We start from the raw sequence: 14,868 nt of genomic DNA on the forward strand, positions 1-14,868 counted from the left end.
TACCTTTATCATCTGCTTGCACACTCTCATCAATGTATAATCAAGTTCTGGATCCATCATTTCCATCTCCTGAAGTTTGAACACTTTCTGGTGACATCGCTGGTTCAGATGCTTCTTTTTCTCCTTCAGACATTCGATGATCTACAGGGCACACAAAGCAGAGTAGCAGAAAACATAACATCACTGTTCCAAACCTACCCATGGATCAAGAAGTAGTACAACTGCACCCTTATAGACTTCACATGAGACAACAAAAGGCAAGTTGGTAAGAACCAACATTCTTTTATTTATCTGCCTCTAGCACAGATAGCTCACAGACACAAGAAGTGGATACCATGAGGTCTTTGTACTCTGTTACACCATAGTAATATAGTAACATAGTAAATGAAACTCGGCTTCCTGCTTCAACCCAAGGCTCCCCTTCTCAGTCCCATCCATAGCCCGCTATACTCTATTGTTGGGGAATGTGGTGCATTCCATCTAGGTAGAGCAGAATTTTCTCTTGTAGTTAGAATTGCTGATTTTTTTTTTAAGAGAATGCCAGTCCCCCATACATCTTTTAGAAGACCCACCATCCTACTTGGTCATCCTTTAACTTTCCTACCCTCGCCTCTGAACAATGCTATCAGTTTGATTACCCCATCGTCTTCATTGCTTGACCCCCAGCTGGCTTTCCATGTAAAACGACTTCACCAATTACTGATCCTTTGTTCCCTCAGTTTGGAAGCATATCCTTATCTGCCCTTCTCCTCAACAAACCTCACTTAGACCCTGCTCTCCCCTCCAGTTTCTGCCCCATCTCTAACCTCCATTTTTTTTTCCTAAGATCCTAGAGAAACACATCTTCCTACAACTTGAACATACCAATGACCTCCATCCTTATCAAGCAGACTTCCACCAGAATCACAGCATTAAGACTCTACTTCTGTCACTGCATGACTATCCATACCTCACTTGACCACTATCACTCTTATTCTTGTCTCCATCGACAATGTCTTCTGTGTTCCATTTGGTAGATCACTCTTCTTCTCCGCCATGTCCGTACTATTGATCTGGCACTGTGCTTTTCTGGTTTTCCAGCTACCTGACGTACTTACCAATTAACACCAACAATCATCTTCTTCCTCTTTTCCTGTACAATCCAACTTTCCTTAGAGCTCTATTATGGCACCCTCCCTCTTCTACATTTTTATTTCTCCTCACTATTATTCAAGACCACAGCTGCACTCCCTTTTGTCATGCTAATGACATCCAGATCCTCTACCGTAGCACCGATTCTTTCAACTCATTAACATATTTGAACAACTGCCTTACACAAGTCTCCCAATGGCTGAAAAACAAATCTTCAATTTCTCAACTCTTCAAAATGCAAATCTATTCTCTTCCCTAACCCAAGCAACTCATTACCCAGCTATCCCATTCTTGACAACAGAAATTTTCCCTTCAATGATTCAATTAAGATCTTGGGAGTCATTTTTTACATCAAACTGGCATTCAAGTCCCAAATTGATTCCATCGTCTGTGCTTCTTTTTTTGCCATGCCCAAATCCGCTCTGTTCGTTCCTTCCTCTCACCATCCGATCCTCCTTTCTCCCCTCCTCTGCCTCTGTTCCATCCCCCCTCATTTCTCTTTCTTTTTAGTCTCACTTGTAAACCACAACGCTTTGTAAGCATTCTGTGGTTTATCAAGCCCAATAAAATAAATACTTCTCTGATATCTCTCAGTATCCCGGGATGTCTCATCGGGTTCCATGGCTTTGTCCACTGTTTTAGAAGCTGTTCATAAACATCTTACATGAACTGTGTGGTATCTATACCATCTCCAAGTGTTTCTTTCGCAATCTGTGGACGTTCTCTAGATTTTTCTTCTATGATCATCAAAGAAGGTGGTGAAATTTCATACCTGTTAATTTCCTTTCCTTGAATCCTGCTAGACCAGTCCATACTAATGGGTTGTGTTCGTTCCCAACCAGCAGTTGGAGGTAGAAAAACTGGAACATTCCAATGACATCAGTGGTATAAGGGCTGGTACACCCTGGAATTCTCCAGTATGCTACAGCTGAAGCAGAAGATCTATACACTGCAGCAAATATTCCTGAACTATGCACAAAACCCAGTAGAGCTGAAGAAAATCATGTTAACCTGAAAGGGAGAATCCCATTGCTAATGTCTTCAAAGGTGGACCCTGGACTGGTCTAGCAGGACTCAAGGAAAAGAAGTTGTTAAGATATAAAAAATTCCACCTACCTCATCTCTGCTAGATCAGCCCACACCAATGGGGTGTACCAAATCAATACCGTACTTTGAGAGGGAAAGATTGCCTCTGAAAGTACGGTATTGCCCTGCCAAAGACCACATCCCCTCTGGCTAGAATATTAATTTTGTAGTGCTTCATGAAAGTGTTAACAATCACATCGTCACCCTGCAGATATCCTCAGGCATGACCACACACACCTCAGCCAAAGATACCGCCTGAGCTCTAGTAGAGCAGGCCATGCATGATATAGGTAGCCTCGATGGCGGCCTAATCCAACACACAATAGAGGATTTAGAGGCTACCTGACCTTTACGTGAGCTATATAACAAGTCTGTCAGAGACTAAAGGAATTAGCTACCTCAAGTAGCATAGCAAGATGTGGCCAGCATCCAATTTATGGAGCTTCTTAGTGGGGTCTGAACTCCTTTGTTCTTTAAAGGATGGCAAAACCACAGCCTGGTTCAGATGAAATAGCAGCAACTTTGACAGGAAGGAGGGCACTGTATAGAACAAGCCCAGCTTGCTCGTAAATACATACATGTCTCTGCAAGAAAAGTCTCTCATACTGGCTCAGAAAGAGACCCTACTGGATGAGGCAATAACCACCAAAAATACAGTCTTCAAAGTGAGGTCATTTATTGGGGCCATTCTTACAGCCTCAAAAGAGATTCTACAAGTATATTGAGGATCAATTTAAAGTTCCACTAAGAGAAGAGCACGTGCAAAGACGCCCAATGTGCTTTACCCTGCACAAAAAATGCACAACTTCCATCTGGGTCTCAAAAACTGCCCTGAATTCTCCCCTGAAAGCAGCAGATGAACCTTAAGAGAACTAAGTCAAACCCCACTCAACACACCTCAACAAAAAGCAAGGATCTCAGAGATTCCTACTCTTCAGGGCAAATACACCCCCTCGTCGCATCATCACTCGAAGAAAAATCAGACTCTTGACATACGCTAGGCAGATAAACCGCCTGCCTGCCTTTAGCAGAGTGGAGATAACCAAAGTAAAGAAACCTTTGCGCCTCAGATGCTGACTCTCAATGGCCAGGCTGTGATCCAAAAGTGATCTGGATCCTCCATTAGCACTAGACCCTGCACCAGAAGCTATGAACCCTGTTGCAGTAGAAGGGAAGCCTACTCCAGAAGTGCATGAAGTTCATGTACCACACACAATGCAACCAATCTAGGGTCCTGAGAATCACCTGGAATGGGGTAAGCCGGATGATTCAGAAGGCAGCCTATCAGAGGCCATGAGATAAACACATACAGCGGTTGCATGGTTGGCCAGGGCATCAAAACCCTGTAAGCCTGACTAAAGGATCAATGGCACTTAGGGGGAGGGGATGTCCCCAGTGATCCACTAGAAGCTGTAAGACAGAGGGGCTCAGTTCTACTCACCCAGATCCAAAAGATTCTTGCTGTGGAAGTCCCGCTGGACTCTCTCCATGCCTGCTATGTATACTGAAAGATAGGACTTGCCAACTTGCAGATCCAGCTGGCTTTCAGAGCTATAGCTGCATTTCTGCTTGCTAACATATGCCACTGTCATGGCATTAACCGACAATCTGCATAACTTTCCCTTCCACCAGCAAGAGGAACTGCAAGAGTGCTAGCTGAATGGCCCCATCTCCAGACAACTGATAGGCCACCAGGCTTCCACTGGGTACCACAATCCTTGAACTGAGTGTCCCAGGCAATGGGCTCCCCATGGCCACATCAGTCGTGACCCCTATTCCACTCGGTGTGGGGGAGGGGAGGAGGAGGAGGCAATGGAACCCTCCTGATATGGTATTGTCTGTCCCACCAGGCCAACAAGCAGCACAAGACCTCCAATACAGGAATCTGTGCCCAAACTCCTGGGACAAGGAAGCCCAATAAGACAATACCTTACGGAGCAGCTGTATATCAGCCCTTGCCCAGCAAACCACTTCTAGAGTTGCTGCCATGGAGCTAAGGAGCTGCAAGTAATTCAAGGCATAGAGAGCTCTCTGCATGCCTTTGCTTCTGAGACTAAAATTTGAACTTGCACTCCTCCGTAAGACAAACCCACAGATAGTTCAACTTCTGAGTGGGACTCGAGTGGCTCTTGGCATAACTGACCACCCAGCTCAGGTGCTCAAAGAGGCAAATACGCAATGTAGCCTCCAAGCCACCCTGATCAATCGTCCAGGTACGGGTGCACCTGGATTCCCTTCTTGCAGAGATAGCTGCCACCACCACAACCTTGGAAAAGGTTCTGGGAGCAGTTGCTAACAGAGGCCCTCAATTGGAAATGTCATCCAAGGTCACCAAAGCACAGAAAACACCTGAGAGTTTCGAATAAGGATATGCAGATATGCCTCAGGTCCAGTGAGGCCAGAAACTCCCCCGGCAAACTAATGTGATTACACACCATAAGGTCTCCATCCAGAAGTGAGGGACTCAGAAGCATTCATGCCCTTCAGATCTAGGATGGGCACGTAGAACCTGCCTTTCTAAGGGACCACAAAATAGATGGAATAATGCCCTCGGCTCTTCTCCTAGCAAGGCACAAGTTCCACCACTGCCAACTGTAATAGACGTTGAAGGATGTCCCCAACTATTCTTCGCTTTGCAGGTGACCCACAAAGGGATATCATAAAGGTGTTGGAAACCACTTTTGTGCACTCCAGAGAATACCCGTGAAGAGAATTCCAGAACTCACTGGCCCAAAGCAATGCAGGCCCACTTGTGGTGAAACAGACCCTGCTTCCCACCAGCACCACTGAAAAGTCCAACTGCCCCTCATTAGGAACCCTTGCTGGAAGAGGCTATTGCTTTGCACTGCCTTTGAGTGCCATGCTGATTCACTGGCAGGTCCAACTGCCACCTGCTAGAATGAGAGCTGCTGCCTTTGGATCTGGTCTGAGCATGATGGTGGTTCTCTGGAAGTGCTGGAAGGCTGATGTCCTCCAGATCCTAAACCAGCTTCTCCAAATCCTGTTCAAAGAAGAAACGTCCCCAAAAGGGAAGTTTGCTGAGTTGCAACTTGGAGGCCATTTCCACTGTTTAGTACCGTATCAGCAACGTCTGGGCTACCACCACCAAGGCTAGAGATGCAAACCAAATTGTAAAGGATATTTGCCAGGAATTATGCCCCAGAGTCCAGGTCTGCAATCTTTGGCAACTCTGGAAAATGATGCACCCACTGCAAAACAGCCTGAGCAATGAAGCCTCTGCAATCAATGATTAAAAGCCAAGGAAGCAAACATCTACTTCAAAAGCCGTGCCACCCTTCTGTTAAGGGCATCCTTGAGTGCCGCGCCCTCTTCCACAGGACTAAAGCATTTAACCTTGGGGGAGGCAGAACAACCCTGTCCATGTACTCCCTAGGCAGAAAGCAGAGCTTACTGGGTAACCTAGTGCCACTGAGAATTTCCTTCAGGGACTCCCATTTAGCCAGGACTAACAGTGCCCTATGCAAGGGGAAAGCTTTCACTGGACTGCGCAGTCCCTCAAAAATGGCTGAATCAATAAGCTGGGGCAGTACCTCTCTCCTAAAAAAGCCTAACTGAGATCCGTCTTCAAGTGACATGTCCCTCAACCCAGGAGATGCCCATTCCAGGGGGTAACCGTCCAAATCCTTGAGCAGGAACCACAGGACCCAAGTTTCAAGTGTCTGGTGAGGAGACCCTTGGGTCTCCAGACCTCTTAACAGAGGAAGCTGAGCACCCTGCATTTTTATGGGGCCCCTTCCAGGAGCAGCATGGGTCTGCTCGGACCTGGGCCAAGATGGAAGAAGTGCCCTCACTCAAGAACCTCTCACACACAATCCATAAGGACCAGCATCCATTTTCTCTGCAGTGCCTTGACCCCTTATCATTCAGGAGGTGGAGGCCTCCAGCCAACCCATGTCCCTGTCCGATCCTGCAACCTGCATTTGGGGGGGGGGGGGGGGGGACACACGACTGTATGGCTACTGTTTCCTGCAGATCTAGGACCTCAGACAGCAACATGGCACCCTCAGGAGACGCAGAAGAACTGCAGTCCCCCTCTTGGAATCTTCCTTAGCCTATTGGGGTCAAATCCGATGTAAACCTATTTCAGATGGGACTCAGGGAGCTTACAGCAGAGCTGAGCCCCCACCTCCTGCACACAGGGCATCACCTGCCTGCTGACAGACAAACCAAAAGAAGAAGAGACTACCCCAGCCCCCACTGGAATCTGCAGCAAATCTATAGACTTTCTCCTCCCCCCCCACCCCCACCCCACAGCTTACCCACCATCCTGGAAGCCTCAGCAGACTTTGAACAGTGTACAACACTAATAAATTACTTCTGGCACTTTTTTTTTTTTTTATTAAATAAACTATTTCTATGGCAGAACAAGGAAAATAAAGCAAAGCCAACCAGAATTGAAATTCCATTTTTTGTTATTACATGCTGTAACGGAGCACCTAAGGGACTCAGGTGTTTAAAGAGGAGGTGGGGGAATGGGGATCCTCCATCTCCCCCCACCCAACACACCAACCTTTGCTGACAGGAAGCTGTGTCAAAGCCTGTGTATCAAAACTTGAGGCTGAAGCGAATAAAATGCTCCATGCTCAGGAGAGGAAGACTTGGACCTGTTATGAAGCTCTGCTTAAAGCTGTACTACTACTACTTAACATTTCTAAAGCGCTACTAGGGTTACGCAGCGCTGTACAATTTAACATGGAAGGACAGTCCCTGCTCAAGGAGCTTACAATCTAAAAGACAGGTGTACAATCTAAAGACAATCTAAACAATCTAAAGACAAGTGTAGAGTCCGTCTGATAGGACATACTATATTTCACGAAAGGTTAGGTGCCGAAAGCAGCATTGAAGAGGTGAGTTTTAAGCAAAGATCTGAAGATGGGTAGGGAGGGGGCTAGGCGTAGGAGTTGAGGAAGATTGTTCCAAGCATAGGGTGAGGCAAGGCAGAATGAGCGGAGCCTGGAGTTGGCAGTGGAGGTTTGGGAAGGAAATATCATAAACCTAGCAGGAGGCTGACTGGAATTAGATGGTTAGCATACAGTATGAGATTTTGTGGAATAATGTAGTGACAGGTTTGGAACAGTTGCACTAAGCGGAAGCTTCGGTTAAAATTGCCTAATCATAAGGGGGGGGGGGGGCTTGGGAAGGAACAGGGAGAGGGAGAAACTGTAAAAAGTTTGATGATGAAGTCCTAGTTGCGAATTGTCAGTCTGGATGTCACATCACCAAGGAATATTTATGTTATGACAATTTTATTGATTTTATTTTTGTTACATTTGTACCCTGCGCTTTCCCACTCATGGCAGGCTCAATGCGGCGGGCAAAGCAAATGCTACATACCTGTAAAAGGTATTCTCCAAGAACAGCAGGCTGATTGTTCTCACTGATGGGTGATGTCCACGGCAGCCCCTCCAATCGGAACTTCACTAGCAAAGGCCTTTGCTAGTCCTCGTGCGCCCATGCGCACCGTGCATGCACGGCCGTCTTCCCGCCCGAACCGGCTCGTGTTCGTCAGTCCCGTATGTATCAAGACAAAGAGAAGGGAAGACACAACTCCAAAGGGGAGGCGGGCGGGTTTGTGAGAACAATCAGCCTTCTGTCCTCGGAGAATACCTTCTACAGGTATGTAGCATTCGCTTTCTCCGAGGACAAGCAGGCTGCTTGTTCTCACTGATGGGGTATCCCTAGCCCCCAGGCTCACTCAAAACAACAACCATGGTCAATTGGGCCTTGCAACGGCGAGGACATAACTGAGATTGACCTAACAATTTATCCAACTAACTGAGAGTGCAGCCTGGAACAGAATAAACATTGGCCTAGGGGGGTGGAGTTGGATTCTAAACCCCGAACAGATTCTGAAGCACTGACTGCCCGAACCGACTGTCGCGTCGGGTATCCTGCTGCAGGCAGTAATGAGATGTGAATGTGTGGACAGATGACCACGTCGCAGCTTTGCAAATCTCTTCAATAGTGGCTGACTTCGGCTACCGACGCTGCCATGGCTCTAACATTATGAGCCATGACATGACCCTCAAGAGCCAGCCCAGCCTGGGCGTAAGTGAAGGAAATGCAATCTGCTAGCCAATTGGATATGGTGCGTTTCCCCACAGCCACTCCCCTCCTGTTGGGATCAAAAGAAACAAACAATTGGGCGGACTGTCTGTTGGGCTGTGTCCGCTCCAGATAGAAGGCCAATGCTCTCTTGCAGTCCAATGTGTGCAGCTGAAGTTCAGCAGGGCAGGAATGAGGACGGGGAAAGAATGTTGGCAAGACAATTGACTGGTTCAGATTGAACTCCAACACAACCTTTGGCAAGAACTTAGGGTGAGTGCGGAGGACTACTCTGTTATGATGAAATTTGGTATAAGGGGCCTGGGCTACCAGGGCCTGAAGCTCACTGACTCTACGAGCTGAAGTAACTGCCACCAAGAAAATGACCTTCCAGGTCAAGTACTTCAGATGGCAGGAATTCAGTGGCTCAAAAGGAGGTTTCATCAGCTGGGTGAGAACGACATTGAGATCCCATGACACTGTAGGAGGCTTGACAGGGGGCTTTGACAAAAGCAAACCTCTCATGAAGCGAACAACTAAAGGCTGTCCTGAGATCGGCTTACCTTCCACACGGTAATGGTATGCACTGATTGCACTAAGGTGAACCCTTACAGAGTTGGTCTTGAGACCAGACTCGGACAAATGCAGAAGGTATTCAAGCAGGGTCTGTGTAGGACAAGAGCGAGGATCTAGGGCCTTGCTGTCACACCAGATGGCAAACCTCCTCCATAGAAAGAAGTAACTCCTCTTAGTGGAATCTTTCCTGGAAGCAAGCAAGATGCGGGAGACACCCTCTGACAGTCCAATCTCCACGGTTCTTCGGAGGACAACTCCAGAAGAAGAGGGAACCAGATCTGACGCGGCCAAAAAGGAGCAATCAGAATCATGGTGCCTCGGTCTTGCTTGAGTTTCAACAAAGTCTTCCCCACCAGAGGTATGGGAGGGTAAGCATACAGCAGACCCTCCCCCCAGTCCAGAAGGAAGGCATCCGATGCCAGTCTGCCGTGGGCCTGAAGCCTGGAACAGAACTGAGGGACTTTGTGGTTGGCTCGCGATGCAAAGAGATCTACCAAGGGGGTGCCCCACACCTGGAAGATCTGTCGCACTACACGGGAATTGAGCGATCACTCGTGAGGTTGCATAATCCTGCTCAACCTGTCGGCCAGACTGTTGTTTATGCCTGCCAGATATGTGGCTTGGAGCACCATGCCGTGACGGCGAGCCCAGAGCCACATGCTGACGGCTTCCTGACACAGGGGGCGAGATCCGGTGCCCCCCTGCTTGTTGACGTAATATATGGCAACCTGGTTGTCTGTCTGAATTTGGATAATTTGGTGGGACAGCCGATCTCTGAAAGCCTTCAGAGAGTTCCAGACCGCTCGTAACTCCAGAAGATTGATCTGCAGATCGCGTTCCTGGAGGGACCAGCTTCCTTGGGTGTGAAGCCCATCGACATGAGCTCCCCACCCCAAGAGAGACGCATCCGTGGTCAGAACTTTTTGTGGCTGAGGAATTTGGAAAGGACGTCCCAGAGTCAAATTGGACCAAATCGTCCACCAATACAGGGATTTGAGAAAACTCGTGGACAGGTGGATCATGTCTTCTAGATCCCCAGCAGCCTGAAACTACTGGGAAGCTAGGGTCCATTGGGCAGATCTCATGTGAAGGCGGGCCATGGGAGTCACATGAACTGTGGAGGCCATGTGGCCCAGCAATCTCAACATCTGCCGAGCTGTGATCTGCTGGGACGCTCGCACCCGCGAGACGAGGGACAACAAGTTGTTGGCTCTCGTCTCTGGGAGATAGGCGCGAGCCGTCCGAGAATCCAGCAGAGCTCCTATGAATTCGAGTTTCTGCATTGGGAGAAGATGGGACTTTGGATAATTTATCACAAACCCCAGTAGCTCCAGGAGGCGCATAGTCATCTGCATGGACTGTAGAGCTCCTGCCTCGGATGTGTTCTTCACCAGCCAATCATCGAGATATGGGAACACGTGTACCCCCAGTCTGCGAAATGCCGCTGCTACTACAGCCAAGCACTTCGTGAACACTCTGGGCAGAGGCGAGCCCAAAGGGTAGCACGCAGTACTGGAAGTGACGTGTGCCCAGCTGAAATCGCAGATACTGCCTGTGAGCTGGCAGTATCGGGATGTGTGTGTAGGCGTCCTTCAAGTCCAGAGAGCATAGCCAATCGTTTTCCTGAATCATGGGGAGAAGGGTGCCCAGGGAAAGCATCCTGAACTTTTCTTTGACGCATCCCCCCTGTTTTCTTTTCCACAAGGAAGTACCTGGAATAGAATCCCAGCCCTTCTTGCCCGGATGGCACGGGCTCGACCGTATTGGCGCTGAGAAGGGCGGAGAGTTCCTCTGCAAGTACCTGCTTGTGCTGGAAGCTGTAAGACTGAGCTCCCGGTGGACAATTTGGAGGTTTTGAGGCCAAATTGAGGGTGTATCCTTGCCGGACTATTTGGAGAACCCACTGATCGGAGGTTATGAGAGGCCACCATTGGTAAAAAGCTTTCAACCTCCCTCCGACCGGCAGGTCGCCCGGCACTGACACTTGGATGTCGGCTATGCTCTGCTGGAGCCAGTCAAAAGCTCATCCCTTGCTTTTGCTGGGGAGCCGAGGGGCCTTGCTGAGGCGCACGCTGCTGACAAGAGCGAGCGCGCTGGGGCTCAGCCTGGGCCGCAGGCTGTCGAGAAGGAGGATTGTACCTACGCTTACCAGAAGAGTAGGGAACAGTCCTCCTTCCCCCCAAAAATCGTCTACCTGTAGAGGTAGAAGCTGAAGGCTGCCGGCGGGAGAACTTGTCGAAAGCGGTATCCCGCTGGTGGAGCTGCTCTACCACCTGCTCGACTTTTTCTCCAAAAATGTTATCCGCACGGCAAGGCGAGTCCGCAATCCGCTGCTGGAGTCTATTCTCTAGGTCGGAGGCACGCAGCCATGAGAGTCTGCGCATCACCACACCTTGAGCAGCGGCCCTGGACGCAACATCAAAGGTGTCATACACCCCTCTGGCCAGGAATTTTCTGCACGCCTTCAGCTGCCTGAAAACCTCCTGAAAAGGCTTGACTTGCTCAGGGGGGAGCTTATCCACCAAGCCCGCCAACTGCCGCACATTATTCCGCATGTGTATGCTCGTGTAGAGCTGGTAAGACTGAATTTTGGCCACGAGCATAGAGGAATGGTAGGCCTTCCTCCCAAAGGAATCTAAGGTTCTAGAGTCCTTGCCCGGGTCGCCGAAGCATGCTCCCTAGAACTCTTAGCCTTCTTTAGGACCAAATCCACAACTCCAAAGTCGTGAGGCAACTGAGTGCGCATCAGCTCTGGGTCCCCATGGATCCGGTACTGGGACTCGTTCTTCTTGGGAATGTGGGGATTACTTAATGGCTTGGTCCAGTTCGCCAGCAATGTCTTTTTGAGGACATGATGCATGGGTACTGTGGACGCTTCCTTAGGTGGAGAAGGATAGTCCAGGAGCTCAAACATTTCAGCTCTGGGCTCGTCCTCCACAACCACCGGGAAGGGGATGGCCGTAGACATCTCCCGGACAAAGGGAGCGAAAGACAGACTCTCGGGAGGAGAAAGCTGCCTTTCAGGAGAGGGAGTGGGATCAGAAGGAAGACCATCAGACTCCTCGTCAGAGAAATATCTGATGTCCTCCTCCTCCTCCCACGAGGCCTCACCATCGGTATCAGACAAGTTCACGAACCTGTGTCTGAAGCCGTGCCCGGCTCGACTCCATGGAACCACGGCCACGGTGGGAGCGTCGAGAGGTAGACTCCCTCGGCAGCACCGGCGAAGCTCCCTCCGCCGACGTCGTCGGGGAGCCTTCCTGGGAGGCTACCGCAGTCGGTACCACCTCACCCCGGGCAAGGGGCCAGCCGGCGCCTCACTCGACGGTACCGGAGGCGCAAGCACCCCCGGTACCGGAGGGGAAGGGCGCAACAGCTCACCCGGGATCTCAGGGAGAACGGCCCGGAGACTCTCGTGCAGAGCGGCTGTGGAGAAAGACATGGAAGCCGATGCAGGTGTCGATGTCAGAGTCTGTTCCGGGCGTGGAGGCTGTTCCGGGCTGTCCAAGGTGGAGCGCATCGACACCTCCTGAACAGAGGGTGAGCGGTCCTCCCGGTGCCGATGCCTACTGGGTGCCGACTCCCTCGGCGACCCAGAGCTCTCGGTACCGATGCGGGAAGGAGACCGGTGTCAATGCTTCTTTGATTTTTTCAGACGAAGCATGTCACCGGAGCTTCCCGGTACCGACGAGGAGGACGTAGAATCCAGCCGTCTCTTCCTCGGGGCCGAGGCCGAAGAAGGTCGGTCTCAGGGGGGCTGTACCGCAGGAGCCCTCAGGGTAGGGGGAGACCCACCCGAAAGCTCACCGCCACCAGCAGGGAAATGGACAGCCCTCACCTGCACTCCAGACGAAGCACCACCGTCCGACGACATCAGCAGACGAGGAGGTCCTGGTACCACCGACGCAGCCTTCCGATGTCTCAGCCCCGATGCAGAGGGTCGATGCCTCGATACACTCGATGCAATCGCGGCCGAGGATGAAGGTCTGGACGCTGGTGACGTCGATGCACTCGATACTCCCGGTGCCGATGCCGACGAAGAGCCCGAGAACAAAACGTTCCACTGGGCCAATCTCGCTACCTGAGTCCGCTTTTGTAAAAGAGAGCACAGACTACAGGCCTGCGGGCGGTGCCCAGCCCCCAGACTCTGAAGACACGATGCGTGTCTATCAGTGAGCGAGATTACCCGGGCGCACTGGGTGCACTTCTTGAAGCCGCTGGGAGACTTCGATGTCATGGGCGGAAAAATCGCGCCGGCGAGATCAAAACTCGTAATGGCGAAGATGGCACCACAAAAAGGGGAAGAAAAACTTCGAACCGAGGCCTCAAAGGGGCCTACCCCGATGACGAAAGAAAACTTCACGGGGCAAAAACTAGAAATATATAGGAAGGGGACAGACCGAAAAGGTCTCCTTCCGAAAGGATTTTTTTTTAATTTTTTTATTAGCGAAGTCCAAAAAAGACGCGCGAGGTCGACTTTTCGGGGCACGAACGGCATAACACGACCGTACTGAGCGTGGACAAAAGAAAACTGGCCGGCACGAGCCGGTTTCGGGCGGGAAGACGGCCGTGCATGCGCGGTGCGCATCGGCGCGCGAGGGCTAGCAAAGGATTTTGCTAGTGAAGATTCCGATTGGAGGGGCTGCCGTGGACGTCACCCATCAGTGAGAACAAGCAGCCTGCTTGTCCTCGGAGAATGGAGGGTTAAGTGACTTGCCCAGAGTCACAAAGAGCTGCCTGTGCCGGGAATCGAACTCAGTTCCTCAGGACCAAAGTCCACCACCCTAACCACTATGCAATTTCATCAATAAAAATTATTATCAATAAATAAAATGCTCCATGCTCAACTGAGGTAAGGCCCATGGCCCAAACTTCAGGAGCAGAAGGCCCAGGGACTATTTCAAAAATTCAAGGAATACAAGGTAAAATTATGTATCATACCTGATAATTTTCTTTCCATTAATCATAGCTGATCAATCCATAGACTGGTGGGTTGTGTCCATCTACCAGCAGGTGGAGATAGAGAGCAATCCTTTTGCCTCCCTATATGTGGTCATGTGCTGCCGCAAACTCCTCAGTATGTCGATATCCAAGCTCCATCCGCAGGACTCAGCACTTAGAGAATTACACCCACAAAGGGACATTCTGCCCAGCTCACCACCGCCGAAACGGGGGAGGGGAATTAACCCAGCTCATCCCCACACAAGTGGGGGAGGGGAATCCGTCCAGCTCATCCCCGCGGAGCGAGGGAGGGACACCACACCCGCCGATGCGGGGGGATCTGGCTTATCATGCAACCGCAACCGCGGGAGGAGCTGGCTGACCCTAACACCGCCGAAGCGGGAGGGGTACAAAGCTGCCCTACTGCCGCACGAAGCGGGAGGGAGCGCCGGCAGAATTTAAGTCTCAATCCAGCCCCGTAAAACGGAGGGGAGAGGAATGCAGCAGCTCACTGTAACACAAATTCGTCTCAACTCTTGAAGAATCCATTGAAAAACTTGAACACGAAGTCCTCCTGAACAGGAACTGAAGACTAAACTTGAACCTAAAATGCAACCAGAATATAAACAATACAGATATCTGGGAGGGGCTATGGATTGATCAGCTATGATTAATGGAAAGAAAATTATCAGGTATGATACATAATTTTACCTTCCATATCATCATGCTGATCAATCCATAGACTGGTGGGATGTACCGAAGCAGTACTCACCCAGGGCGGGACATTGAAATCCCTGACCGCAACACTGAAGCTCCAAACCGGGCCTCCGCCCGAGCAGCCACAGTCAAGCGGTAATGTCTGGAGAAGGTATGGGCCGATGCCCAAGTTGCCGCCTTGCAAATCTCTTCCAAGGAGACGGACCCGGCCTCTGCCATCGAGGCCGCCTGAGCTCTAGTGGAGTGGGCCTTCAACTGAATAGGCGGCACCTTCCCCGCGGCCACATAAGCCGCTGCAATGGCTTCCTTGACCCATCTTGCCACTGTAGGCTTAGCAGCCTGCAGACCCTT

General features: G+C 50.4%; 1 protein-coding gene across 1 annotated transcript in view; it reads right to left on the reverse strand.

The window, feature by feature from the left end:
• Nucleotides 1-14,868, reverse strand: part of GLG1 (golgi glycoprotein 1) — a 435,835-nt gene that overhangs the window by 117,373 nt on the left and 303,594 nt on the right. The window contains 1 exon segment of the mRNA XM_030203623.1: nucleotides 4-141. Coding sequence (XP_030059483.1) covers nucleotides 4-141 — 138 coding nt within the window.

The sequence above is a fragment of the Microcaecilia unicolor genome, chromosome 5 (assembly GCF_901765095.1).
Source record: "Microcaecilia unicolor chromosome 5, aMicUni1.1, whole genome shotgun sequence".
NCBI lineage: Eukaryota > Metazoa > Chordata > Amphibia > Gymnophiona > Siphonopidae > Microcaecilia > Microcaecilia unicolor.